This window comes from Mytilus californianus, unplaced genomic scaffold, assembly GCF_021869535.1.
Source record: "Mytilus californianus isolate M0D057914Y unplaced genomic scaffold, xbMytCali1.0.p SCAF_8, whole genome shotgun sequence".
Lineage (NCBI taxonomy): Eukaryota > Metazoa > Mollusca > Bivalvia > Mytilida > Mytilidae > Mytilus > Mytilus californianus.
In genome coordinates, this window is record NW_026262734.1 from 51,107,078 (window position 1) to 51,134,947 (window position 27,870).

Below are 27,870 nucleotides of genomic sequence, written 5' to 3' on the forward strand. Positions count from 1 at the left end.
TTTTTTTCAAAATCTATAAAATTTATCAGTTACAAGAAATAATTGTAACAGGATGCTGTTACGAAGTCTCCAAAACAAAGCTCCAATAATTCATCATTCCCATGGTCGCCTGACATTGGGCAAAGTCAAGTACAAACTGGTTTGTGATATGCATAAGTGACGCCTATGGAATGACCCTGTATGTCATTCAAATCTTCTTGAAATGACGAACAGGAATATATATGGTTTACGGGTGGCGATCTCGACCGTTCACAAGTTCTCAAAAGGGGGGGGGGGGGGGGGTGATCCCCAGGGGACTTGCCCTTTATTTCATATGATTTGTTTTTTTTTTTTTCCAATACAAGAATATATATGGTTTAGGGGTGGGCATCTCGACCGTTTACAAGTTTTCAAAAAGAAGGGGGGTGGGGGTTACCCCCGTGGACTTCCCCTATATTTCATTTGATTCGTTTTATTGTCCCATACAAGAATATATATGTTTTCAGGGTGGGGATCTCGACCGTTTACAAGTTCTCAAACAGGAGGGGTAGGGGGTGACCCCAGGGGACTCGCCTTTTATTTCATTTGATTTGTTTTATTGTCCCATACAAGAATATATATGGTTTCGGGGTGGTGATCTTTCAAAAGGTTTTCCAAAAGAAGTGGGTGGGGGTGACACCCTGGACTTCCTCTATATTTCATTTGATATATTCTATTGTTCTTTGCAAGAATATATATGGTTTAGGGGTGTGGATCTCGACCGTTTACAAGTTCTCAAACAGGAGGGGTGGGGTTGACCCCAGGGGACTTGCCTTTTATTTCATTTGATTTGTTTTATTGTCCCATACAAGAATATATATAGTTTCAGGGTGGGGATCTTGACCGTTTACAAGTTTTCAAAAAGAAGGGGGTTGGGGTAAACCCGGGGACTCCCCCAATATTTCATTTGATTTGTTTCATTGTCCATTGCAAGAAAATATATGGTTTAGGGGAGGGGATCTCGACCGTTTACAAGATGTGGTAGGTACTCATTCGGTGACGAATCTATTTGATGATGTCACAATCACAGAAAAGAAGGCGTGATTGTGGTTACGGAGGGGGGGGGGGGGGGGGGGGGGGGTGTTACGATAATTGGAGCATATCCATACTCATCTGTGAAGAAGATATCCTATGACGGTCAACCAACTCGGGATGGCGCCAATAAAAATTTTGAAGGGATAACTTCAAATTTTCAGCTTGGAACCCTTGGTCTCCTCTTTGTAAACAGCAAACCCTTTCAATGGAGTCATGATAGAAAACGCAAGCTATGGAATATCGTATCAACTGAGATACATAAATTCTGTTCAAGAAACAATGAAAATGAGGACAAGGCCAGATGAAACCTAACAGACGAATATATACACCTTATAATCATTTCATAAATCAAATATACTTGACTTTTTTAATTTTGTTTTAATAATCACAGACACTTAATAATGATTACTGATCCATGAAATGAAGTCAAACAACCTATATGAGTCTCGTCTCAACTAACTTCATGAATATCAGTAAAACCTTCTCTCTCATTGGCTCTATTTACTAGTTTTAAGTCAATCAGATTCTCAAGTTGGTTTTCATTTTTTGCAGTGTCACTGTTGCAGGCTTTTGATAGTATCAGGGGCATGTCATTTATGAAATCTTTGGTGAATGGATAAACTCCTGTATTCCTAAAACCAGACAGCAAATTATTAGCTGATAATGCACTACCGTATGCTTTGTATGCCAAAAAGCAAACATCATTGAGAGAAAGTGCACATTGCTTTGTTCTGATAGTTTCATGACACATACTGTTGTATTCATTTTGAAATGGTCCGTAACAATTTACGTCCAGCGGTAGTAAAAAATGGCTTGTGAGTGCGGGAATTAATTGTAGTACAATATTATGACGCCTTGCCCATTCAAGTGTGCCAATAGGGATATGAGATTTATCTCCATCTAACAACAGCAACAAATGTCCTTCACCTGGGACAAATTTTTTGAAATGATAGCGAAGGAAATCCATAAAAATTTCTGAATTTGACCATCCATCCTTTGAGACGGTGCCGGAAGTTCCGGGCGAAGACCCCTCTAGCAATTGATCATTCATTTGCTGCCCTGGGAAGATAAAGAAAGGGGGCAATGCACTACCAGCTGCGTTTCCACACCCCAAAACAGTGACGGTTTCATCCTTTCCACATATGGTAACACCCTTCTCATCAACATTGTAAATTAAATGAGGTTTGTCTATGAGATCGAATTTAAGTAAGGTTTTCTCCAGTTCATCAAAGTACTTTATAATGATTTCCTTGAATGCAGTTTTTGTTCTTGCAACTGTAAATGTCTTTTGACTAACAGCTTTAAAATCTGGCCACCGTCTAAGCATCTTTTGAAACCATGTCAAACTCAAGGGCGGACTATCTTTAGTTTTCTTAGCAAGCACAATTGCATAGTCGGTAGCTATGTTCGCCATTTCCTGACGACTATGTACATATCCCAGTTCATCCATTTCCATCAAGCGAGTCATAAATATGTTTTCTTCTTCTGAAGTAAATATAGGCATATTTGCCAATTTAGAACACACAGGAACTAAGTTTTCAGCCACCATATACTCCAGTGTCTCGGAAGGTACACCATAAGACTTCGCTGCTGAATGGACTGGAAGCTTGTCATCGATAACAGCCTTATAAGCTTTTGCCATTGCTGACGGATTATAACCTCGATAATGTTTTCTCTTCATCTACAAAAGTAACCGTAAAAAATAGAGGTTTACACATATGTCATTAAAAAATAAAAGACTATGTTGGGATTAATCACTTTTGGGATTGTGGCCGGAGCGATTTTCTGACTTGGGCGCCTTTAGAATCACTTAACAATTTCTATTAAGTCTATTCGGGAAATGTTTGCTAACTTCCTCATCTCGAACCGGTGTCTTTTATGCTTATATCAACATTACGTACACCTGGAGCAGATCAGAATTGAAAAGGAAACATAATTGGCTTTCAGAATTCATAAATTTAAAAAAAAAAAACCTTACCCATAGAAGGTAGTTATAAATTAATTGGGAGTGTTGTTTGAGCTTTATAAAGTAGGATTCATTTCTATAAATTCATTGAGCATTTTAAATAAACTCGGGATAATCAACAAAAAGTGCGTAATCAGGATATCGGGAGTAATAGTTTAAAATGTAGATTCATTTGTCAAAATGTTTTTTTTTACTCGGAGACAATTTAGCAGGAAGCTTTAATACGTCATTTTGACTGATTCCCAACAGAACAGTTACGGGGAACATTTCACTACAGCGTAGCGATCTTGTCTTTTTTTCTAATTTAGTTCTGATTTGCATATACAAGATTTTTTTTCACTTACTAGTATACTACATTAGACTTGTACTACCCTCTCGTGTGTAACATCCGCCTATTTACCATTGCTGACCATTATGAATAGAACTAGGTATTTGGATTGTCAATTTCAATTTATAAATAAGGTTTTTGTGCAGAAACTAACATTCAGGCAAAGTTGATCTTAGACGATATTAATTGTTTTAGGCGCTTTTGGTTAACAAATGTTTTGTTATTATGTTTCTTTCTAAACTTTTAGATAACGAGTGTGTCTGAAGAAGTATACTCCGGAAACAAGTTTTGTTCGACCAGAAATCCTTTATTTTTACTAGTACTGGTTTAGTACCATTATTTTCCTCTGTCTTACATTGTCAGCATGTGAAGTGTTTTGTGGACTTTTCTTTTGTCTTTTCGTCATAATTCTCTTGGCCATATTGTGTTCTGTATTTTATTCGACTTTTATAGATTTCGATTGGTGTTTGATCTTCTTTATAACATGTGAGTCATCTATTCTCAAGGATTCAAATGGCTGGGTTGCACAAAATATTTCTTAAACAAAATATGGCATACTAGTAACATTAATATACGAAAAAAACCAAACGCAAATAATCTATAAGCAACGCAATATTGATTGGCGCATAACTTCCATATGTGTGCAATCTTTCTGTGACGTTTCAATGATATGGGTTGAAAAATGTCGACGGAGTTGAAATCAGAATTACACAAATCAATTTCAACAAACAATTCCATAATAATAGATCCACAACTCAACTGCAACAGGCTTGACACAATCAGTAGAGGAAAAGCACTTAATGACATACAACTTCAGTATAGATTCACGATTTTTTTGAAATATGAAAACATATCTTGACATAGTGTTCAACGTTTCAATGACTTGTATCTTAAGCTCTGTTCGCAATGAAATAATGTAGCTTTGAAAAGGATTCACATACAATTATGACAACTGAAAAAACTTAGATCTGCAGTTTCGTACAGGAAGTTTTTCAAATTCACAAACAGAATAATGAAATGCCCGATAAAAGATTATGATTTCAATAAGGACATTTCATACAATATTCCAGCCATAGACTGGGTTATTATTGAATAGATAATTAAAATCTGTTATATTCAACAGATGAGGCATCATAGCTGCTTCTGTACTGCTCTTAATTAATTTTAAAAATCTTAATAACGGATACTGTACTGGTCTTTATTTAAAAAATCTTAATAACGGCTACTGTACTGCTCTTAATTAAAAACAAATTAAAAACGGCCACTGTACTGCTCTTAATTTTGTAAATCTTAATAACGGCTACTGTACTGCTCTTAATTTCAAAAATCTTAATAAAGGCTATTGTGCTGCTCTTAATTTAAAAATACCTTAATAACGGCTACTGTACTGGTCTTTATTATAATTTCAAAAATGTTAAGGAGGTAAACATGTTTATTTTTAAAGCAGTCCTTAGTCTAAGATTTAATCATGCATTTGTTTTTATAGCGATTAAGATTATAACTCAATGTTGACTGCTGTACCCCTAATTTTGACATTTTTACCTATTATTATGATTATGTCAGTCACTGTCTGTTTGTTTTATTTCACACATTGTTGTCAATACAATGGAATTTTATGTGACTGTCATACAAGTGAAAGGTTTAGCTAGCTATAAAACCAGGTTATATCCACCATTTTGTACATAAGGAAATGTCTGTACCAAGTCAGGAATATGACAGTTGTTTTCCATTTGTTTGGTGCGTTTGAGCTTTTGATTTTGCCATTCGATAAAGGACTTTCCAATTTGAATTTTCTTGGAGTTTGGTATTTTTGTTATTTTACTTTCAGATTGTTCGAATTCTTCTAGGTTTTGAAGACCTTCAATTAAGTGAACCTCTTTTTCCATGTTATTTTTAGTTTGCTTACAATTTTTCTTTACACATGTTAGAGTCAACTTGAGTATTAATTCAAATTTGTTCATACACACTTTTTATAATAATAAATAGGGAATGTGTCCATGGGACACAGATGATGCCCCCGCTTGCATATCATATAAAATTATAAAGGGACATAAATGAAGAACGGTAAAAGTGACGATACCCAAATCTGTACTTGAATCTGAGTTTTGTGGTAATAAGCTATTGTGTTTAAGTTTTATAACATTTGGTTGGGACTAACTTAAGTTAGAGAACGGAAACGAAAATTTCAGCAATTTTTCCATTTGTAAAGGGGCATAACTCTAGAACAGTAAAAGTGACAACACCAAAATTCAAACTTGATCTGTATTTTGTGGTAATAAGCAATGTGTATAAGTTTTATAACATTTGGTTGAGGCAAACTGAAGTTAGAGAACGGAAACAACACTTTGGGACGTAAGGATGTACGGACAGACAAGGGTAAAACTTAATGCCCCCTCCGCTACGGCGGGGGCATAAAAAATGAGAGCTGCTAATAGACTATGTAGACGTGATTCAACACACATTTAAGTCTTACTGGGCAAATATCAGATTTAAGATATTTTACAATATAAGTTTTGATGGCTATATTCTTGTTTTGTGGTCAGCATGATAGTCAATACTAATGAATCATGTGTACATTGCGTTGTCGTGCTTAACAACCCTTATTCTTAATTTAAAGTATCAGAAAACAAGACGTAAATGACCGACACATCCGAAAAGCACACACACATAGGTGACATTTCAGTTCATCACTGTTGATATCTTGAGATACTGACTATAAATATGAAGGCATTATGTTCCGTGGTATTAGAGAAATAAGTGACGAAAAAAATAAGTTCCTTAAAGATTTGAGAAATTTTAATTCAAAGTGTAAAATAAACAGGAGAGTTTTACCACATTACAAAGTTAACTGATCACTGTCAAACTGCTGACATAATATAAAAGCATTCTGTGTAGTATTGTGACTCTCTATAACAAGTGTGAGGAAAATATTTGTTAGACGAACGCACAGACAATCAGGCTGAGAAGGTAAATGCAATATGGGGGTATATTTATCATATTCAATCATACATCAGGATGATTCAAGTAACTTGTTCTATCATATACCCTTTGATATCGATACCCTTATGCCAAGAAAAGGTCACTAGCAAAATATCATATTCTGGTCATTTCAACAAAGTGAGCAAAAATACATCTTATAAGCTCTATGTACACGAAACAAAACAAGATTTAAGAAGGCAAGTAGTTAAAAGGCATCTACCTAAAAGTCAGGTTCGTACGTCACAAGAAACAAGACAATATGTATGATGTGAGTTTTCTTTTTAGAATCATAACATTATGTATTTAAACATGATCGTCTTTTTTATATTCTCAGGACTGCTAAACAGCAGAATGATTTTCAATGCTGCATAAACCAGATTTTACAAATGCTTCGCCGAGAATTTCTTGAGAGAATGCTTCGTTGTATGCTTCACATGCCACGTCACAAAAATAAATTGGTTCATTTGAATGAATTTTTCTAAGACAAATTTCGTCATAACAATCCTGAAGCTGAGCACTACAGCAATGTTCTATTGGGCTGAGACTCCTATCACAGTTAGCAGGTATAAACTGTGTTAAAATGTTATTGTCTTTTGTAAAACCAATTAATTCAACGCAAAGGTGTGACTTTAATCCATCTAAAATCAATAGCACAGATTCATTTGTGCGTTCTGGTAAACACTTGATGAAGTGGTTTTTCATGTAGTCAACAAATACAAAACTAGTGTAACCATTCTCAGACACAACTGTTGGTATGTTATTCATGCTGTTTACAGCATTATCGTGAGTTTCTTGTTCTTGGAATATGAAATATGGAGGAATAGCGATCCCGGAGGCACTTCCACATCCAATCACTCCTATACTTTGAGATTCTTTGGTTTTGATTACTGATACATGTAAATTGAACACGAAATGTGGCTTAAAAGTAAAATCATGTTTATCTAATAAATCTCCAAACTCTTTAAAAAATCTGTTCTTACTCTCAGCTGCCGAGGCAAATATATCACGCTTTCTAGGTCTTTTAGTATATAGCATTTGCAATTCAGGCCAGCGATTGAAGAATCCACGGTACCATTTGAGAGTCAGATGTTGATCACTGGTTCTCTTTTCCATCAGAACACAATAATCTGTGGCGATATCTGTAATCTCTTTACACGTATAATAATAACCACATTTTGCCATACGACTGACCTCATCGGCTAATTTGTTCTCTTCTTCTTTGGTGAACAAAGTTCCTCGACCGATATTCTCACAATCTATACTCCTTTTCCCGTCTAATCGATCTCGGAGTGTTTCCCGGGGCACACCATAAAGTCTACAGGCGGTACGTACTGGTATTCCTCCATCCTTTACGGCATAATAAGCATCTAATAAGGCTTGGTGGTGATACTGCCTATTTTTCCTTTTAGATTTTGGAGTATCAAAGAAATCCTGAAAAATAGAGTCAAAAGATACGATGGGGACAATAAAAAGTTAAATTAGACCAAGCCACAAATAGTACAGACGACCCGTATCATTGTTCCGAATCCGACGGATTTTCTCTTAATTTAAGTTTCTGATTTAACTGACAGGAGTTCTGTTTCACTTCTCTAGTCTGAATGGGAAGGTATATTTATTCAATGGAATATAATGGTTAAAACAAGAATGTGTCCATAGTACACGGATGCCCCACTCGCACTATCATTTTCTATGTTCAGTGGTCCGGTCCGTGAAATTGGGATCAAAACTCTAATTTGGCAATTAAAATATAAAATATTAAACTAGGATCCATTAAGATTGAGCCAAAATTAACCATGTAAGATTATTCAAAATCGAAAATTACATAATTATCTTGGTAAGGAACATTAGTATTCATTTGTAAACAAAATCAATATATGCCTCCCAATACTGGCTCCCTCTTCATTCATAAAAAAACCTAGAACACACAATTTGAAAATCAGGAAACAATCTAAATTTAAAGATTTTTATCCTTTAATTTTGGCGATTTAAGAATTTATTTCGACATTCTGAGCATTGTACTATGACAAATATGTATTAAAAAGATTGACTTGATATAAAGCAGTATTACATAATTATTTTATAGAATTGGATATAAATTACATGAATAAGTAGTGTATGTTCTTATTAAAAAGAAATTGGTAGCTCATCTTAATGAAATAAATCTTATTTATGCAAAGGGAATTAACTATTTGTGCTCTAAATTTCTATTTTTGAATGCTCATTCGGTTATCACTATGAAAAACCTTCGATTATGAATTACAACTGATATTTTATAATTAACATATATATTAATGTTTTTTTATTCTTATTAATCTACTACAATATTAATTATTTATGCGGTTTTTTTTTCATGCTGAGTGTTCTTGCGTTTATTTGTACTGTATTCGTGTCATGTACTGTTGGCATTATAGCGATATTTTTAAACATTGCCATATAAGCGGGAGGTTCGGCTAGCCAATTAACCTGTTCAACCATCATTTTTTCTTTAAATGTCCCGTACCAAGTCAGGAATATGGTAGATGTTATCAAATAGTCCGTTTTTAGTAATGTTGGCGTTACAGGTCGGGTCCGTTTTTTCATGCGAACAAAGGTTATAATATATGTTTTAATGACGGCCTAGCCACAATCAGATGTACATTTCATATTAGGTCTATGTTATAGGCTTCTATAGACAAGAAGATGAACTTAATTTAAGTATTACATCTTTGAACTGAAGGAAAGAATATAGGGCTTCACAATGCATATCAAATATCATGTATATGTGTGACCATTTTGAAAAAAACCCACTAAATACACGCTAAAAATGGGCAAAATTTCACGTTATGCTGTTTCATTTAAAAATACACTGTTTTTATCAATTGATAGTTAATAGGTGAACCCTTATTTGAACTACATTATTGGTTCACTGTTATAGACAATTTATTCATCTTTCTTTTGCTGGTTGTTGCAACGAAAAATCTTCAGTGGTTACAAAGTTATGATAAAAAGTGGAATACTATGCGTTCGTTATGCAATTTTGTATTTTTGTTTTTACCTTGTATAGTGTAGTAATAAAAGAGAAAAATAAATGAAATTTATGCTATTATGTGTTTAGTTTTCTCTTCTTGTGTATGAATTGGCAACAACTACCTCATATATCTATATTGCAGTACCCTAGCTGGAGATATATGCCATCTAAAATGGATATACAAATAAAGTGAAAAAATGTCTTGTCCGTAGACATGTATTTCCTAGTAAACTTGAAGTGTAATAACATAAATGTTGCATTGCTAAGTTCCTGCACTTTTGTAGATATGAAAACACTACAAACATTAATTTCTACCATCTTTTAAAAGAGGAAGAATTTGAAAAAAATGTCAGAATGTCTTGTCTGTAGACATGTCTTTATATCAATATTGCTAGGCTTTATGGATCTAAATTGTTCCTATGTGTTGTTTAAACTTAGAAATATATTATATTTGATTAATTAATGGTTATTTAACTGTTCTCATATTTTGTAAAATTACTTTACAGGAGTGGATTTTAAAAAGTGGCAAATTGTCAGTCATAAAAAGCATGCCTTATTTTACTTCAATATTATTATTCCAGTTTCTTCATAACTTAAAAGATAAACTTAATCAAATGAAGAAATAGTATTTCTCTCTCTCTCACTTGATCTTTTGCATTTTAGGATTATCAGCAGATGAGGATGTGTCTACGGACAAGACACTTGTACATAACAAGTATTAAATTCAATTATTTGTCTACTTTGGAACTTAAATCTAATTTATAGGTGATCAAAGTTCTTTGAACACATTAAAACTCAGTATTTTCACCATAAATATGATCACAATTATTTCTAACAGATTGTTTATTCAACTGAAATTGTCTTGTCCGTAGACATTACCACAATCTATTTGTTTCCAATTTCCTTGAGTTCAGCCTCATTTGATAGATAAAATGTATGTTATTTTTTTCAAGAGAACACATTCAACTATGTCAAAATTGAGTTTTAATAAAAGTTTAATTGTTTAACAGTCAGACTTATGGATTTCAGTTGAAAGAATGTGTCTTCATTTTTGCTTAATCAATAAAATTTTGAGATATGTAAAGAATCATGGGTACATTTTTATATTTTCCAAAAATTAAAAAACACAGCTTAAAATTAAATGGGTAATTTAATCTTAATTTTAACAATTATCTATTTAATGCATTGAATTAAATATCAATAAAATGTCTTGTCCGTAGACATTATCACAATGTATTTGTTTCCAATTTCCTGGAGGTTCAGCATCATTTGATAGATAAACATGATAAAATGTATGTTATTTTGTCAAGAGAACAAATTCAACTATGTCAAAATTAAGTTTTAATAATGCATTTAATTATATATCAATAAAATTTCTTGTCCGTAGACAAAACATATAAATTGTATTGCTAACTCTGATTGTTTATTGTTAGAATATGCATCAAGTTATTTTAATGTTCTATACACCAAAAGAAAGGTTTTTTTTTGAAGTTTTGTTATTAATAGATTATTTTAGAAATAGTTTGATCAGATCAGAGTAATGATAAAAGAAAGCTACTGTTGTTTGAAATAATTGTGAGTTAAACATGTTCTTGTCATTTTTTTTTCGATTAAAATGTTTGATATTCAATAATTCTTAACATATTTTGTTGTCTTTGTGATTGGCCAAAAATATGAAACTGGTGACCATGTCTTAAAGGCAACCATTAAAGAAAATTAGACAGTTTTAAAACACCATTTATTTAATAAAGATATTAAATATTTCTTCCCAAAACTGCATGTAATTATATAAATGCTTCAAGTGTTAGCCTTATGACGGCCATTTTTCATAATTTAAACCATTTCTGTACCAAAATATCAAAAGGGTTTTTGCCTGATGTGATCTTCATTTTTTACTTCATGTGAAACACAAAATGTACAACTGATTGTGGCTAAGCCGTTTATATGTATTTTGATATTCATTTGATTGGTTCATAAATGTTAAGACTGTGGTGTTTGAACATGTTGAACATCGTTAAACTACTGTTTCCTTTATATAAAAGTAATACTAGTATTTGCAAACATAATTTTCTTGCGCACCTGCGTACGTACAATGTACTGTGGATTCATTATTATTCGTTGGATACCAATTTTCGTGGATTTCGTGGGTACAAGTGAACCACAAATTTAAATGTTCAATGTATCACAAATTTTCTATAGACTTTGTATGCAGAGATTGGCAAAACCACGAAATCAAATATCCACGAAAATGCAAGTTTTCCTCAATCCACGAAAACTGACACCCACGAAAATAAATGATTCCAAAGTATGTAAACTAATGACATGATATAACTATTTATCATGTTCATTGTATTATCACCTGAACATGCAGAATACTTGTTATTCTTTGGGCACTTAAACATTGTTAAATATCTTTATTTATAACTCATTGACTTTATATTTTCTCCTTGTAAATATTGCCTTCGTACACCACGGTCCGTCAAGGACCTTTTACCCGCCCTTCTTTACCTACAGACAACAGAAAGGCGTTCAATGAACTTGCATCTTCTACAGGTGGCATTATGCCGTAGCGTATCACAAAGTTTTAAAAAATGTAAAATTGGTACTTTGTATTTAGCAAAGCGACGGGAGTTGTTAGATAAAAAGCATTTTTCTTTATAAGCGAATAACAAATAAGTGTATCTTCCTACTGATTGCAACGCCACATGGTTAATGCACATGTGACTAACGGGAAAAGGGAAACTGCCAGTTCTAAACTCTAAGTACTACTCCTCTAAAAAGGGTCTTAGTAAACCTTCACCAAAACGCAAGGTATCGGCTGATGGTTATAGAAATTCCTCCTTTTCCACAGGTAAAAAACACTAAAGCGATTAAGGGGAAGAAGTCTTGTAAATGATGGTGCAATCTCTCTTGCAGAACTATCATCTGGGGAAGAGCTTTGCTAACTTCTTTCCTCTAAAATCTCATGAGAGTAGGATTGGTCAACTTCAAAGATTAGTGGAATATGGTCACTTTAGAAAACTGTGCTATTTAATTACTGTGGGAGGAATGGGGCTGTCTGGAACTTCAGTTCCACGATTAGGGGACGACCATTTGATATTCTGGGGGGGGGGGGGGGGGGGGGGGCAGGAGGATTTGTTTTGGATCGGTTATTTATTTTTGTAAACTAAGAGGGCAGATAATCTATTTTCTGCACTATTGAAGCAAGATTTTTCATTTTCACTAAAGCAAGGGACTGATTATTTATTTTCACAACTATATTTATAATATTCGAAAACATACAATTTTTAAATTATTTGTTTTTTATAAATAATTCATGTATAGTCAAGTCATTATGTACCATTTAATCAGAATTAATTATTATCCTCTGCAGAAATGAATCTTCTATATTTCCCAATGCATATACATGTATTGCATACATACACAGTATTAAAGTTTGGTTGTAACTAAGGCTATTTTAAAAGTATTGGCAAACATGTTTTGCCGAGCGGAGCGAGGCAAAATTTTTTTGAAGGGTTTTTGAACCGCTGAAGGCTCAAGAAGCTATAGATCAAATGATGCAAAATCATGCCTTCTGGGTGTTCCCCAGACCCTTTCTTAAAGTTCTGTTTTAATAATTTTATGACAATATTTTGGTTTCAAAGCAAAATCACGTTATAGATTCAGTGTACGACTTAAGTTTCTAGGGACAACATCAAAAGACAAATATGCATGATAAAGCAAAAATGTAATTCACATAGTTAAGTCTGTGGCTGCTGTGTTTTTTTAAACTCATGATCAAGTTAATAATAAAATTACTAAATTACAAAATGAATGCAACACTAACAGAATACAGAAGGGCAATCAATGAACAAAAGACAAATAAATAAGAAACATTAATCCCGAAAAATCAGGGGCTACGTCTAAGGGAGAACAGAACTTGCTTCTTGCAAGACACTCACGGTGAACACAATTTGATATGGAGACAAGCGTTTGGTTTTGAAATTTCCTACATGAGGCATTTGTCTCAATGTAGTTACGGCCCTGATTTAATAAAAGTGAGGTAAGTGTTCCTGAGACAATTAACCTCAAGTTAAATGAAACCAATTTTCTGACATTTCAAGTATATTTAAATATTTATACTTTTATTATTAAAAGATATGGGAAGTGTTTCCCGATTTTTTTTTTGGAAAAAAGATGAATTTATGAAGAATCTAATGTGCCATCTCATACTTTCGATTAGACCTGCTGAGTTATTTATTTTCAATACATTGCAAGTCAGGTAATTTATTTTCAAACAACCACAGAACAAACCATTTATTTTTGTGATTATCAATTATTTTTGTGATTATCAAGGCTGAGTTATTTATTTTCAAAATCCTCCGGCCCCCCCCCCCCCCCCCCCCCCCCCCCCCCAGAATATCAAATGGTCGTCCCCTTAGCCAATCCTGTCCGTAAATTGGAAGTGGTGAATTTGATGCTCAAGGTTTACATTCCTGTCATTTTGTTGCTTCCAATTAAAGATCTCTCCTTCAACTATCAGCTGTTTGTGGAACCTTATTTTATGATAGACAATAGCAGATCTATCAATAATTTAATTCATTTCGGAAACGTCTGTAAAACAACTTAACTAACCTTTGTTAGTCTTGTATGATTTTAAATTTTAGTTTCTTTTGTATATGTCGGCGTTTAGTATGACACGCATTTTGTTTTGCCTTCCAACTGTTTTAATTCGAGCGTCACCCCCTGGTCACTATTGACATGATTGAGTCTTATGTTGACAAAGCACGCGTCTAGTTTACAAAATTTAAGCCTGGTATCTTTCATGAATTTTTACAATAAATGTACATGTATAAATGTACAACGTCACTGGAGCTGCCAGATACTTATTTTCACATCCCTACTTCACCTAGATTTCGCAAGTTCACGAGGTTTGCAATCAAAGACTAGATGTCAGATTTCAATCAAATGAGTTCTGGATTCTCTGATATATACTATTGTCTAGGAGTAGGAAGAAGCACCTCACTAACATACTACACCGTTCCGGGTACTTTTCATCAATATGGCTCCCACTAGACAATTCGCTTTTAGGGTCACATCTGTCTTTAAAACACTTTCAGACCAGTATTTGCTGTCAATAACAGACACCTTAAGCGATAGTTGCTTATCTTCATAACTAAGGTCCTTGGCGTGACACATTTCTTTTCTTTTCTCTTTTCTGTCCTTACAAAGATAATCTCTTGTTTTGTGACAATCGCCATGCTTCATCTCAATTCCATGTTCTAGTGAATATGAAGTGGAAGTTCCTACTAGCAGTATAACTCTAGTCTTTATTTGGATCGCCCCAGATAGACCTGTTTGCAATCAGTTTGAATCACAAATTGCACCCATAACTTTCTCCAATCCAGCTACATCAACATGTATGTGCAATGGATGAAAGGACTGTTCAATTACATCTCTCCATCCTATCGCCTTCTTCACAAAATCGTTGCAAGACCATTTGTATAGCTCCGACTTAGCCAAGACATGATGCACGATTTCCAAATGAACGTAAATATCTTCTTGTTTACGACCACTTCATCTTTTCACAGGATAGAAGCTAAGTTTCATCTTCGTTTGGACCAATTGGAAAACCAAGTGTATATTCATGCTTTGCAGCTGTAAGGTCTTCCCTCAGATAAACATGATAAAAGGAAATTTCTGATAAAGCAGCAAATTGTACAGTCAGGGGTGCTACTTAAACAAGTGATTTCATCATCACTTATTTCAGTGATTTGATAAATTCAGTTATCACCTATTTAAGTGATTTTAGTGTTTTCTTTGATCTTCAAATGCTAATTTCATTGATTTTCCATATTTTCACAATCTTTTCTATAATTTTCCTACATAAATCAATTATCCCTTTTTCTTTGTATATTAATTTCACCAGTGCGCTTGGGCAGTAAGTTGGTGCGCTAAAGCTTTTAAAAGTGCCCTTGGGAATTTTTCTGTAATCAAAAATTCATTAACTACTCTTACTATCAGACAAAGATCAACAATATTAGGTAACCTGATTGGTTTTCTTTAGAGTTAGAATGATCTACTTCAAGGTTATGACCTGATCACCAAGTTATTCAAGTTTTTGCATATTTTAAAAAAAACTGTAAAAGTGTCTGGCTTATCAAGCAAAAGACAATTTCTGCATATACATAGTTGTTTTTTCAATGGAATTGTTGTCTTTTTACCAATAAAAAAATCAAGCTTGTGGGAAAAATATCAAGAAAATGTTATAATCACTTATTAAAGTGATTACATTTTAACTTCTAAAATTACTTGTTTCAGTGATTTTAAGAAGTCTGTGTGAACATTTTTAATATTTCACAGCCAAAATCACTCGAGGGAGTGATTCTGAAATCACTTGTTTAAGTAGTACCCCTGACTGTTGTACTACAGGAGCAATCTGGCTAACTTTATGTGCTGTCTATTTTTCAAAATTGTTAATCATATCATGCGTACCAAGGAATATTGATCTAAACAGTCACTGTCATGAGTGTTCAACAGTTAGCTGAAAAATTTCTATGTTTCTTTCAAGAAAATGTTTGATACAAGTTTACTAGCAACATAAGCAAAGGCTTCAGATAAGCTGTATGTAGAAATATCCATCTCTCTGGAGCTGAGTGGAGGTCACAGTTTTGGTGAACATTATTTTTTAAGCTTTTTTTTTTTATAAAAGTGGTGAAGGTATAGTGCACGTGTATATACATTTTTAAGTGCCTGTCAGATATGGGATAGATTTGAACGAGACAATTTAAGTTAAGCATTCCTTATAATGAGATACTCATAAGTATTAACAAAAATACACCATGTACACTGACTAATCTAAAATTTAGGATTTCATTAATGAGCATAAAAAGTATATATTAGCAAGATAATAATGTACGAAAACAGGGTAAGTTAAACAATGTTAAGCATGCATTAGCGTCATAGAGAACAATGGAGTACATACACATGTATGCTTTAACAGAGCTATTGTTTTCTGACTCCAAGGTTAAATGTTTCCCTTGAACATCTGGTCGTGGTTAAAACCCTGTCCAGATCAAACTGGTATTTGATCTTACTGCTAATCAGAGAAACAGCAAATTTATACATGTTTTCTAACTGAATATGCATTTAAATTGCTGCTGAACATAAAACAGCCATCCATCATCATCATTATCCTGATTTCGTATTGACTTTTGAGTTGTTTCATGGGCAATCATCATGATCACATCTTTTTTATTTTCATGATATTGTCAGGACTCCCATTTTTACTTGGTAAAATTCATGGGACTCTCTTAAACAAATAAATTTTGAGAACCCTGCATTTTTGTATTTCATGGCTTACATAACATGCATAAAGTTTACTTATTTTCCTTTTTTTATATTTTCACTTGGTATTTTACATGGTAACCCAACAAATACTTTCATTCCAGTTTAATTTCACTTGTAAACATATGTATAGATATTAGACGTGTTAGAAGATGTGGTATGAGTGCCAATAAGACAACTCTCCATCCAAGTCTCAATTTGTAAAAGTAAACCATTATAGGTCAAAAGTAAAATCACAAAAATACTGAACTCCCGAGGAAAATTCAAAACGGAAAGTCCCTAATCAAATGGCAAAATCAAATGATAAAACACATCAAATGAATGGACAACAACTGTCATATTCCTGACTTGGTACAGACATTTTCAAATGTAGAAAATGGTGGTTGAACCTGGTTTTATAGCGCTAAACCTCTCACTTGTATGACAGTCGCATCAAAGTACGGTTCGAAGGTTGGTCGGTAAACTGCAAACAAACAATATTTCAATTTCAGCCCAATACATTGAGACTTGGATGGAGAATTGCCACATTGGCACTCCTACCATACCTTCCTATTCGTATTCGTACAAATGAATATTTGGAACATGTGGAATGTTGGAAAACAAAATTCAAGAAACAAAACAAGTTCTATCATACTTTTTTTCCATGTGCACGTGGCAATAATCATATTCATATTCAATTAAATTACCTTTATCTCCTTCTTTCCTTTTCGTCCTTTTTTCTTCTTTTCTCCATTTGTCTGAGAATTTTCTCCATTAAACAGGCTAACACAACCTTTACATATGTACTGTCCATTTTTCTTTTCCACTGCATCTTCTGATACTTTCTGACAAAGTTGACATGATTCCTGTTGCTCTCCATCTTTACCTGATCTTCTCATGTCAGTGCTTGTTAATAAAGTTTTTGATTTATCTAACTCAGAAATGGTTCCATCACTTAAGGTTGGCAAGTTTTCATCTATATCTGACAACTCAATACATGCTGAATCAGCACTGGTTGACAGGCTTTTAGCTATATTCAACAACTCTTTCGTATTGTCTGCTTCATATGTGTGATCACTTTGTTTGGAGCAACATGGACTATTTGCAACATTTTTTGGAGTTTCCTTTTCAAGTTTTGTCTGGGGTGGAAAAATATTTGGACTTGTTTGAACAACATTACGTGTTTGCTTTGAAACTCTTGTCTGCTTTTTTGGAATGCAACCATCAGAATATGTGGCCTCTGTATTGTTTTTTCTCTTAGTATTTTCAGTTGTATCTGATTTTATAACCAATATCCTATTTCTCCTTGGACTTTCTACACTAGATTGAGAAAATATATCTTTGGTTTTTAAACTATTGTCTACTATTCTTTCCATAATAATATTCGATTTCTGTACCTTTACAGGTACTTTAAATGGAGCAGAAGTTGGGTCTTTGGCAATTTCTACTTCATAAAATATACGATTCATATTATTTCTTTTTCCACCTTTCTCAAATTCCCGCTTTAAATTTGGATCATTTTCAACAATACCTTGAATAGTAGATGTAAATACTGTAACATCCAAAAATGTGCAGAGTTTCAGAATATCAATTGCTCGATCATGACACAAGGTAAAACTTCCTGTATAAAGGGCTTGTACAAAATCATAAACAGTTTTCAATGAGTAATCTTTCAAGAAAACTTGACATTGTGAACTAGAACTGGTATCTGCTGAAAGTTGTTGTTGAAGGTAAGCACTGCCACATGCCATCAGTACCAGTTTATGTACAAAGACTACTCCATCTTTACAAACAAGCCATACATCACACAACACACCTGTCTGTTGTAACTGGTACATGTGTTTTGACAGATCTTGAGAGTATTCAGGAATGGTGATATTATAATCCATGATGGACACTGCCACCTAAAAAAGAATAAATATGTTGTCATTAATATTTTCAGATAAAAGCTCAATTGATTATAGAGTTTGTGTTATGTCTGTGTATAAATAGTCGGAATGTGAATATATATGTTCAAACTCTTTTAGGTCATTTTTTAGTAACAACATTTGAAACAAAAGAACTATGTCAATTGGACCTGCTTTGATACTATAACTGCCCTTGAATTTTTACTAGATAACATTTTTGTTCGCTATGGAGATTCCGTATATCGTCAGGTTATCGGAATTCCGATGGGGACTAACTGTGCACCACTTATTGCAGACCTGTTTCTGTATTGTTATGAGTTACAATTTATGACCAAAATCAGCAAAGACCCATCGAAACAACATCTGATTAAAAAATTTAATAACACTTTTAGATATTTAGATGATATATTGGCTCTCAATAATGACGACTTCAGTATGTGCACTAAAGCGATTTATCCTGCCAAACTGACTTTAAATAAAGCTAATTCTAACAATGAACACTGCCCTTTCCTGGATCTTGATATCTATATCTTTAACGGGAAGCTTAATACCAAAATTTATGGTAAAAATGATGATTTTTCATTTCCTAATGTTAATTATCCATTTTTAGATGGTGACATTCCCTTGTCACCATCTTATGGTGTTTATACATCTCAACTTGTTCCATTCGCTCGTGTATGTAACAACGTTTTTGATTTCAATGAAAGAAATCTCTGTATCACTAAAAAATTATTACACCAGGGTTTTAGATATCACAAACTAGTCAAAACATTTACTAAATTTTATCATCGGCACAAGCACATCATATGTAAATATAAATCAACATGCAGACATCTTATATGTTCAGGTATTTCACATCTAATATTTTATGATAATATTCTTTTCAAAGCACAAAAATGTCGGCATTCACCTAAAAAGCTAATCAAACCTTTAAACAGACTTATTCGGAAAGGATATAGTTACAATACTGTTGTCAAGTCATCATTAAGGATTGCATATTTTGGTATTAATATTGATTCACTCATAGGGTCTTTGCATCGGAAATAAACACATTTATTCTAAAACCAGTTGTTGGCATGATACGTGTTATGTTTTTCTTATATATTTTATGATGGTATGATACTAAACCCTTAACGGGAGGGATTGTACTTGATTTAACACCCCCCCCCCCCCCACATTTTTGCGCCTATCCCAACTCAGGAGCCTCTGGCCTTTTGTTAGTCTTGTAATTTTTTTTAATTTTAGTTCATTTATATGTTTTGGAGTTTAGTGTGACGTCCATTTTCACTGAACTAGTACACAATTTTATTAGGTCCGAGTACACAGTTATTTCGTAGTGCATTTCTTTTAGACAATAAATGAAAATTAAAAAAATCCCACCTGCGCTTTCTCAATAATATTTTTACAGTGTGTTGTACTACTTTTGGGACAAATTATATCAAAATTATAGAAAACTTCATCGGCTCTAACTCAAAATATGGACAATTTTATGTTAAGGGGGTCTTCAAATCTTTTGACAGCTTCCGAAGTGCTAATTTTTAACATTTTTCAGCTGGACCAAATCACTACTTTACTTTAAAATTCATGACCCAAATTTTTTTACAGTGTCATTTCACCCCCCTACTTGCTATTTGAGTCATAAAACATGGAGAAATAAATTTGGAAGGGGTATAAAAAAAAATGGCAAGTAACACACTGTCAACACTAGGGACTACATTTGTGGACAACGAAAATCAAAGGACGATAACTGTGTACTCAGACCTAATAGGGTAGAAAAAGTTGACCAATCTTAATGAAACTTGGTATGACCAAAGCTTAATAAATTATAAGACTGTCTACAAAGTTTCATGGCAATAGGACATATATTATAGACAATATGACTAATTCTATATTCAACTTTGCGTGTTAAATGTAGACGTTAAAATTGAAAAATTTCAACTATCAACATTTGGGGCTTAAAAAATTTAAATATTGCAAAAAAATACTTTTGAAATGCCTTAATATATAAAATATTATGTATTAAAAGCAATTGAGTACTCATTTGATTTATCAGACTTATCATAATTATAAAAAAGTCAAATTTATATGAGCCTGTGCCTAAAAATGGAGGTTTTCCAATGAAGGGGGGCCTTACATGAAGATGTAATATTTTCCAGCAATTTTAAATTTGTAAAGCTTTTTGGTTATAAATAATCCTTACATATATATTTAATGTACTTTAAATGGTAAGAAAACTCACAAATAACATATCATATTAGTTTAAAAGGGTCTTAGGCCAAGTTAGACTGAAAATAATTTAGGGTCAATTTAGGCCGTAGCACATATTTACATTTAAAAATGCATATTGAAGCTATAGGAAATACAAATTTGTGTCTTTTCTATCATTTCTATACTCAGGTGACATGATACAATAAATCTGAGCACAAAAAGACTCTTGCATTCAACTTTTTTTGCTGACAGTATGGTCTGATACAAAGATTTTTCACTTTTTAGTGAAAAACATGCATGCAATTTTAGTCGCAACAAGCTTATATTTGAACCACTTGCTATCCTACAGAAGAAAAGAAAGATATTATGTGACATGAAACAGGTACAAAAGACATTGTTAAGTGCTTTTTATACAAATTTAGTGAGGTCTTTATTATGGACTTCAACTTTTATGTTCCAAGCTCCTCACATTTAACTTGATCCAAACAGGGCGTTAGACGAGGGTCATATATACAACACATTTTGTACATATTGTCTGAGATAATCTTCTTTTCTGTAGATTCAGAGTTCACAAATGAGTAATACAACTGGATTGAAGCATAGAAACACAAATATTGACACATAAAAACCTGTCAGATAGAAAGTCAGAATGCCACTTATGCATCAAAATTGAAAAAGCTATGAAATGCTTATTTTGACCATAATATGCCCAAATTGGTCATTTTTGCAGAAATTCTATCAAATAAAAGTTTAAATCCTTTAGTTTTATGCTATTTGACAAATTGACATCATCAAATCATTCAGGGAAGTTGCCAAAGTACAGATTCTATATTTCCTGATTTCACCTCTTAGGTCCGAGTACACAGTTATTTCGTAGTGCATTTCTTTTAGACAATAAATGAAAATTAAAAAAATCCCACCTGCGCTTTCTCAATAATATTTTTACAGTGTGTTGTACTACTTTTGGGACAAATTATATCAAAATTATAGAAAACTTCATCGGCTCTAACTCAAAATATGGACAATTTTATGTTAAGGGGGTCTTCAAATCTTTTGACAGCTTCCGAAGTGCTAATTTTTAACATTTTTCAGCTGGACCAAATCACTACTTTACTTTAAAATTCATGACCCAAATTTTTTTACAGTGTCATTTCACCCCCCTACTTGCTATTTGAGTCATAAAACATGGAGAAATAAATTTGGAAGGGGTATAAAAAAAAATGGCAAGTAACACACTGTCAACACTAGGGACTACATTTGTGGACAACGAAAATCAAAGGACGATAACTGTGTACTCGGACCATTAAGGGGCCAGCTGAGGACCACGGCAGGATTTTCTCGCTGCGTTGAAGACCCATTGGTGCCCTTCGGCTGTTGTCTGCTCTTTGGTCGGGTTGTAGTCTCTTTAACATATATATTCCCCATTTCCATTCTCAATTTTATTTATGTATAAACTTGAAAGTGGTCTAATTAGTTTAAGCTGTAATTGATAGGAAACCTCTTATTAAATTAATATATATATTTTTTTTTTTTTTTAATATTGGTAAGTGGGATCTAGATGCATGTGTCAGGTATAAGTTGATGTTTACTTTTTACCAAATAATGAGAATTTAGAGATTTTAAACATATTGTGACTTTGGGAGATGAGAAAGGTGAAGAAAATCATTTTTCTTAATATTGTTAAACTGTTAGCATCTAATAATCAATTTTGATAATTGAGCAATTTTAGGAATGAATGATGTGTTGGAAATGAAGTGCAGAATAAAATCATAAATCTAAGTTAAAAGGATATTAGAATTATATTACATGTATTATAATGAATTGGAGTATTTTTTTGGTGCAAAATGGGATAATAATTATTAATATCATCAAAACATTGGATAAAATTGTGGCATGAAATTGATTGGTCATGAATGGGTAATTGTGGTTTCTGGGATTATAATACTAAGTGGTTAAGATGTTATCTTACAATGTATATAATCAATCAGATTTGTGAATTTGTGTTAAGAATTGTTCTGAAAAGTCATATGACATATCAAAAGGTATTAAACATTCATGTTGTGTAGTGGATTTTCATTAAATTGTGGTTTGAGTTATTTCCCTTTGAACAGATCTAGAAATATCAATGCATTATATATATGTGGATCAATTATTATGGAAGTTTATAATAATAAGTTCACAATTTTGGTGATGCATCTTTTAACCTATTTATGGGGTAGTAGATAATTGATGAGGTAATTTTAATTGTTTATTGGTTTAATGTATGACACCGTTGACTGATCATGCTGATTGACATCTAGGGTATATATAAATCTAATAAATGGTAATAGCGTGTAGGGTGGCGATATATATCTTTTATCAGACATATATATATGGCCTTCCAAATACCGCTTGGATTCCTAACATCACTGAAGAGACATTAATTGTCGAAATCCGGATATGATGTACAAATTTTTGCACCTCATGTTTGCGGTATACCATCTTTTCCGCAAGTTTATTGTTTTCTGTTTGGTAATAAATTAATAATAAGATCTATTTTGTGACATCTTGTGATCTGTTTCTTTGGCAATCGCCAATGTCAGTCAGCAGGGTTTAAGAACATCAGTTGTTCGACCTGCTAGTCAAATGCGTTTTGTTAAAATATACTTTTTCACTCATTTGGTTTTTTGGAAAATGTTGTTTGTGCTGTATTTAGACCCCTCTACCCAGAAATTTGTATTGCATGCACATATATAAAAATTGCGGTTTTTTTCCAACGCAATCATAGGTTTGAACGTTGTTTTCAATTTAGACTTGTATATATATATATATATGAACATGTCTCTGCTTTTACTAAATTTTGTAATGTACTTTTTTTTAAAGAATGAAAGTTTTAGAATAAAATAAAGATTGTCATAACCAGGGTTCATTCTTGATCAATATTCATGCTTTTACTTATCTGAATACCCAATACCATGTACAATGTACAGTACTAAACATTAATATAATAGGGAATAAAGATAACTTTTGTTAAAAGCAATTTTGACCAGTTCAGTCCAAGTATGGACTTTCTTTACAAATTAGTAACAAGGTAAACAGGTCCCTAGGGGATAAAGTCTTTTAATAAATTGCATCTGATTTAAACATATAAATTTTTTGGAGGTAGTTAACAGAATAAATTTATAAGTTTAATCTGAAAGTTAATGTTTTAAGTCCATTCGCATGAAAATTTAATTTGTCCCAGTTCATGGCAGATGCTACAATGTGCTACAGCATGCATAGTAAGTCTAGTCTAAATAACAAATAATGCATCTAAAATTGTATTTCAACATGTTCAAGAAGTGAAACATCATTTAAATCATATATTAAATTTTGATTTTTTTGTATTCTGGGTAGATAAGTGGGGCAATTTTTTTTTAATTTGAAGTGGGGCTAGTTGGTACAGATCAGAAGAGTGGGGCGAGTTGATGAAAAAGTAGGGCGATTTGCCAGCGGGGCGAGTTGTCATGCTTCTTTATCATAACTAAGGGCAAAAGTTAGATACCTTGAATTTTATGTTTGACGCCAGGCACTTGTTTTCTGTACATGGCAATATCTACTACCCCTATATATTACGAGCTCATAATATAGAGAGATGGTAGATCTTGCCATGATGCCTGTGTTGAGGCGTCACGGAAATGACAATTTTAGGGTGTAATTAGGTCAGTCTACCGATCTGTCTTTCAATAAAACAAAGATTACCTTTGGTTTACTTATAAAACAACTACAATATTCTTGTGTAAAACATTCATGTTCACCTGTTTAAACTAAACTGACTACTATGTTTAATCTGTTTACTTTAAAATCCAACTTCTATTTTTCGTGCATGGGTGAGGGCAAGGTCTTAGTATATCAAATTGCGCCATAAGCAAAGGTGTCCTTGGCAAGATTGTTTCTGAGCAATGGAGGCAAAAGATACGTGTACAATTGCCTCAAATGTTTAATTGACAACGCACCACAACCAACTGTCAATGGACCAAATTTCTGCAAAGAAAACCCATCGGTCGTCTTCATAGAGTCAAACTGTATCCCTGACTTTTAAAACCATAGATGTATACATATATGATTAAACAAAATGAACAATGATGTGATGTTTTGTGTAAAACTTGACATTAATTTTGCTTCGCAGGTGCATTACTGGCATATCCAACTAAGTAAGACATCACGTGACTTTGGTGACGTATAGCGAGCCGCCATTGTCTTGTCTTGTCTTGTGTGAAGATCCTGCCTTTCAAAGGCACACCTCTGGTTACAGAGTAGGATATGGTGTATTTAACACCCACTTAATGTTTATTACACTATTAAAATCTAAAACAAAAGATAATTTAGATTTTAAATATTCACGCCTTTGACTGATTGGTTGCAAGCAATCCTTTCTTTTTATTCACCGGCAATGTTAATAATATTGTATTACGTCTAATGTGCAAAGCAAAGCAAAGTTTTCTACTTATGTATTCTACAAATGAAGAAAATCTGTACATCCACATTTACATTGACAGTTACAGAGCAAGGCACTAGCATCCAATATTAGTTGTGTATTAATTTCTAGTTTTTCTAATGTTCTACATTTCGGACAGAGCTCGCTTTTATTGATAATATTTGAAAGTTCAAGCAGGTGATAGTTTCTAGCAGAAGCTAAAGCAGGACATGAATGAATGAAATGGTCTAATGTTTCAGCGTCCTCCTCGCATAAGAGACATGTTGGGTTGATGTCAACTTGATTGAAAGCTGCTCTATTACATTGGAGAATGTATGTACCAGTAAGGAGTCTAAGTTTGATGGGGAGACGCTGGATGTCTTTTGCAGAAGTCTGGACACTTGCTAGAGCATTGTGTAGATGACCAGTTTTAAAATTGGACGTAGAAATACTCTTGTAGTAGATCTAGACAGACATGGTAATCACATGTTCAACCCAGAAGGTGTCAATCGCTTTCCTGATAGAGATCTTCCATTTTAATTTTGGAGGTGGTTCATCTAAAATGTTAAAGATTGATGGTAGGCTGTATTTAATTAATAAAGATCTGATTTTTGTGAACCAACTGTCCTTTACGGCTGATGAGATGAGGATTTGTCTTTCTGCGAATTGTCTTTCTATAGAGTTCTCTTGTCTTGAAATGTTTGCAAAAGTTCCCAAAGCTAGTTTATGGATTTTACTAATTACTGGAATCGTACCCGACAGTATAAACACAGCCATGTCTGTTGTGTTAGTGGGGATAGATAGGATTTGTTTGATGCTTTTCCGATAAAAAATTTCAATTGGTTCCAGTTGTGTAGAATTTGGTAAAAGTATTTCTAGGCCATAAATGAGTACTGGTAACACATAAACTTGGAATAATTGTAGGCATGCTACTGGATTAAGGCCGTTCTTGCCATGCATGCCTGTCCCCATCAAACTGTACATTGATCTCCTGGCTTTGTTGATGTTTTCCTGGATATGGATTGGGATGGTTTGCCGCGGGTTACTGCTGTGAGTAATTCCTAAATGTACAGCAGTTTCAGCATTTTGAATAGGTGTATCATTTAAAGTGAAATTGAAGTTATCGTCTAATTTTGGTTTCCCAGTTTTAATAATTTTACATTTTGTAGGCTGTAATGAATATTTCTCCAGTTGACTGTAATTCTCCACGGTTGTTAAAAGGGTTTGCATATTGGTAGGATCATTTACGACCAGAGTGACATCATCTGCACAAGTTGGTATAGGACAGTGAATATGTCCAATATAGGATCCCAGTGTACTGTCCTCTACTTGGTTAAGAATGTCATTTATATATAGTTTGTATAACTCTGTGCTTAGTATTCCACCCTGCCTAACTCCTTGCTTAATATCGAAGGGTTCAGAGACCAGGTTTTCCCATCGAACTGAGGTTTTGAGTCATTTTGTCCCATATAAATTGCATAGGTGCTTCAATAAAGTTCAATTTTCTCATTAACTTGACCCGTTTTCTAACTTTTGCAACTATATCCTTGGTATTCGAACATAATTATACCTGAAAATGTTGGTTCTGACAGTTTAATTTTTGATTAAATTACGTCCCTGGAGATTCGTAAAAATCGTACTTTTTCTCGTCATTTCCCCGTTGACTCAATGGTAAATCTAGCGACCCCATGTCTACTTGTACGTCAAATTCACAAAGTCCGTAAATAAAAGTTACTGTAATACTTTGCAACTCGATTGAGAATATTAAAACATATATCTGGCGAAATTTTCTACTTCAAACAGTTTAATTTTAGGGCAAATTACGTCCCACATCGATTTAAAAAAGTGATTTTGGGGGAATTTTCAAAATGGCGGATGTGTTTTGAAATGTCGCATGTATTTTTAATCATCGTGTATTTTTCATGCAGAATCTGTGCTGTTTCTGTTATTTTCTTCGATGATATTTTGATATGTTTGATTTCAAAATTTCTTGATAGAAAATAAATTATTTCAAGTATGATGTGAAAAAAATAACAGGAACATTTATTTTGACAGATATACTATTCCAAGGATATACTGTTCCCAGAAAAAAATTAACACTGAAATTTATAATAAAATTATTGTTCACTTTTTTTTTTTAGGTTTTTCCCTTTTTTCTGTATAATTTATCTTTATTTAGAAAAATATATATATATATATATATATTCTTTTTAGAAAAAAAAATGTTTTCGTCTCGAGAGAAAAAAATAATGCTCAACAATAGATAAATGTTCTGTACCTTTAAAATTGAATGTCCCTTGACGAACAGGTGAACTCGGATTAGGTTATATGTTACATAACAACAAATAACCAAAAGCCACAAGGTGACATTAACATCCTGTGTATACATGTATTTCCAGAGTTTAGATTTTGTGATATACAAAAGTTTTCTGAAATGTACAAATAAATATTTTCTCTTTCCCGTGTACACAACCGAAGAAATATACATCATAAAGAACTTTAAGAAAATATGAATATTATGAAAAATTCTTCGATAAGTTGATTTTTGCTTAAAAAAATAAATCAAATATAAATGTTTCACTATAATTGTTTTAAAGAAATACTATATTTAATAGATTTTTTTTATTTCATAGAAAATTAAACGAGACTTCATTGCATATGATTTTTGTCATTTATTTTTTT

General features: G+C 33.1%; 1 protein-coding gene across 4 annotated transcripts; it reads right to left on the reverse strand.

Annotated features, from left to right (window-relative positions):
• Positions 1-1,406: 1,406 nt before the first annotated feature.
• LOC127712217 (uncharacterized) lies at positions 1,407-24,633 on the reverse strand. Of its 4 annotated transcripts, none has more exons than XM_052218529.1 (3): positions 24,530-24,633; positions 17,346-18,542; positions 1,407-2,734 (listed from the first exon to the last, which is right to left on the reverse strand). In XM_052218529.1, the coding sequence occupies exons 2-3, from the start codon at positions 18,525-18,527 to the stop codon at positions 1,505-1,507; spliced, it is 2,412 nt and encodes an 803-aa protein (XP_052074489.1). In that variant the 5' UTR covers positions 18,528-18,542; positions 24,530-24,633; the 3' UTR covers positions 1,407-1,504. The 4 variants fall into 4 exon arrangements, with proteins under 4 accessions (XP_052074489.1, XP_052074490.1, XP_052074488.1 ...); XM_052218530.1 differs by having other exon boundaries at positions 24,474-24,627; XM_052218528.1 differs by lacking the exon at positions 24,530-24,633 and adding an exon at positions 24,277-24,409.
• Positions 24,634-27,870: the final 3,237 nt, after the last annotated feature.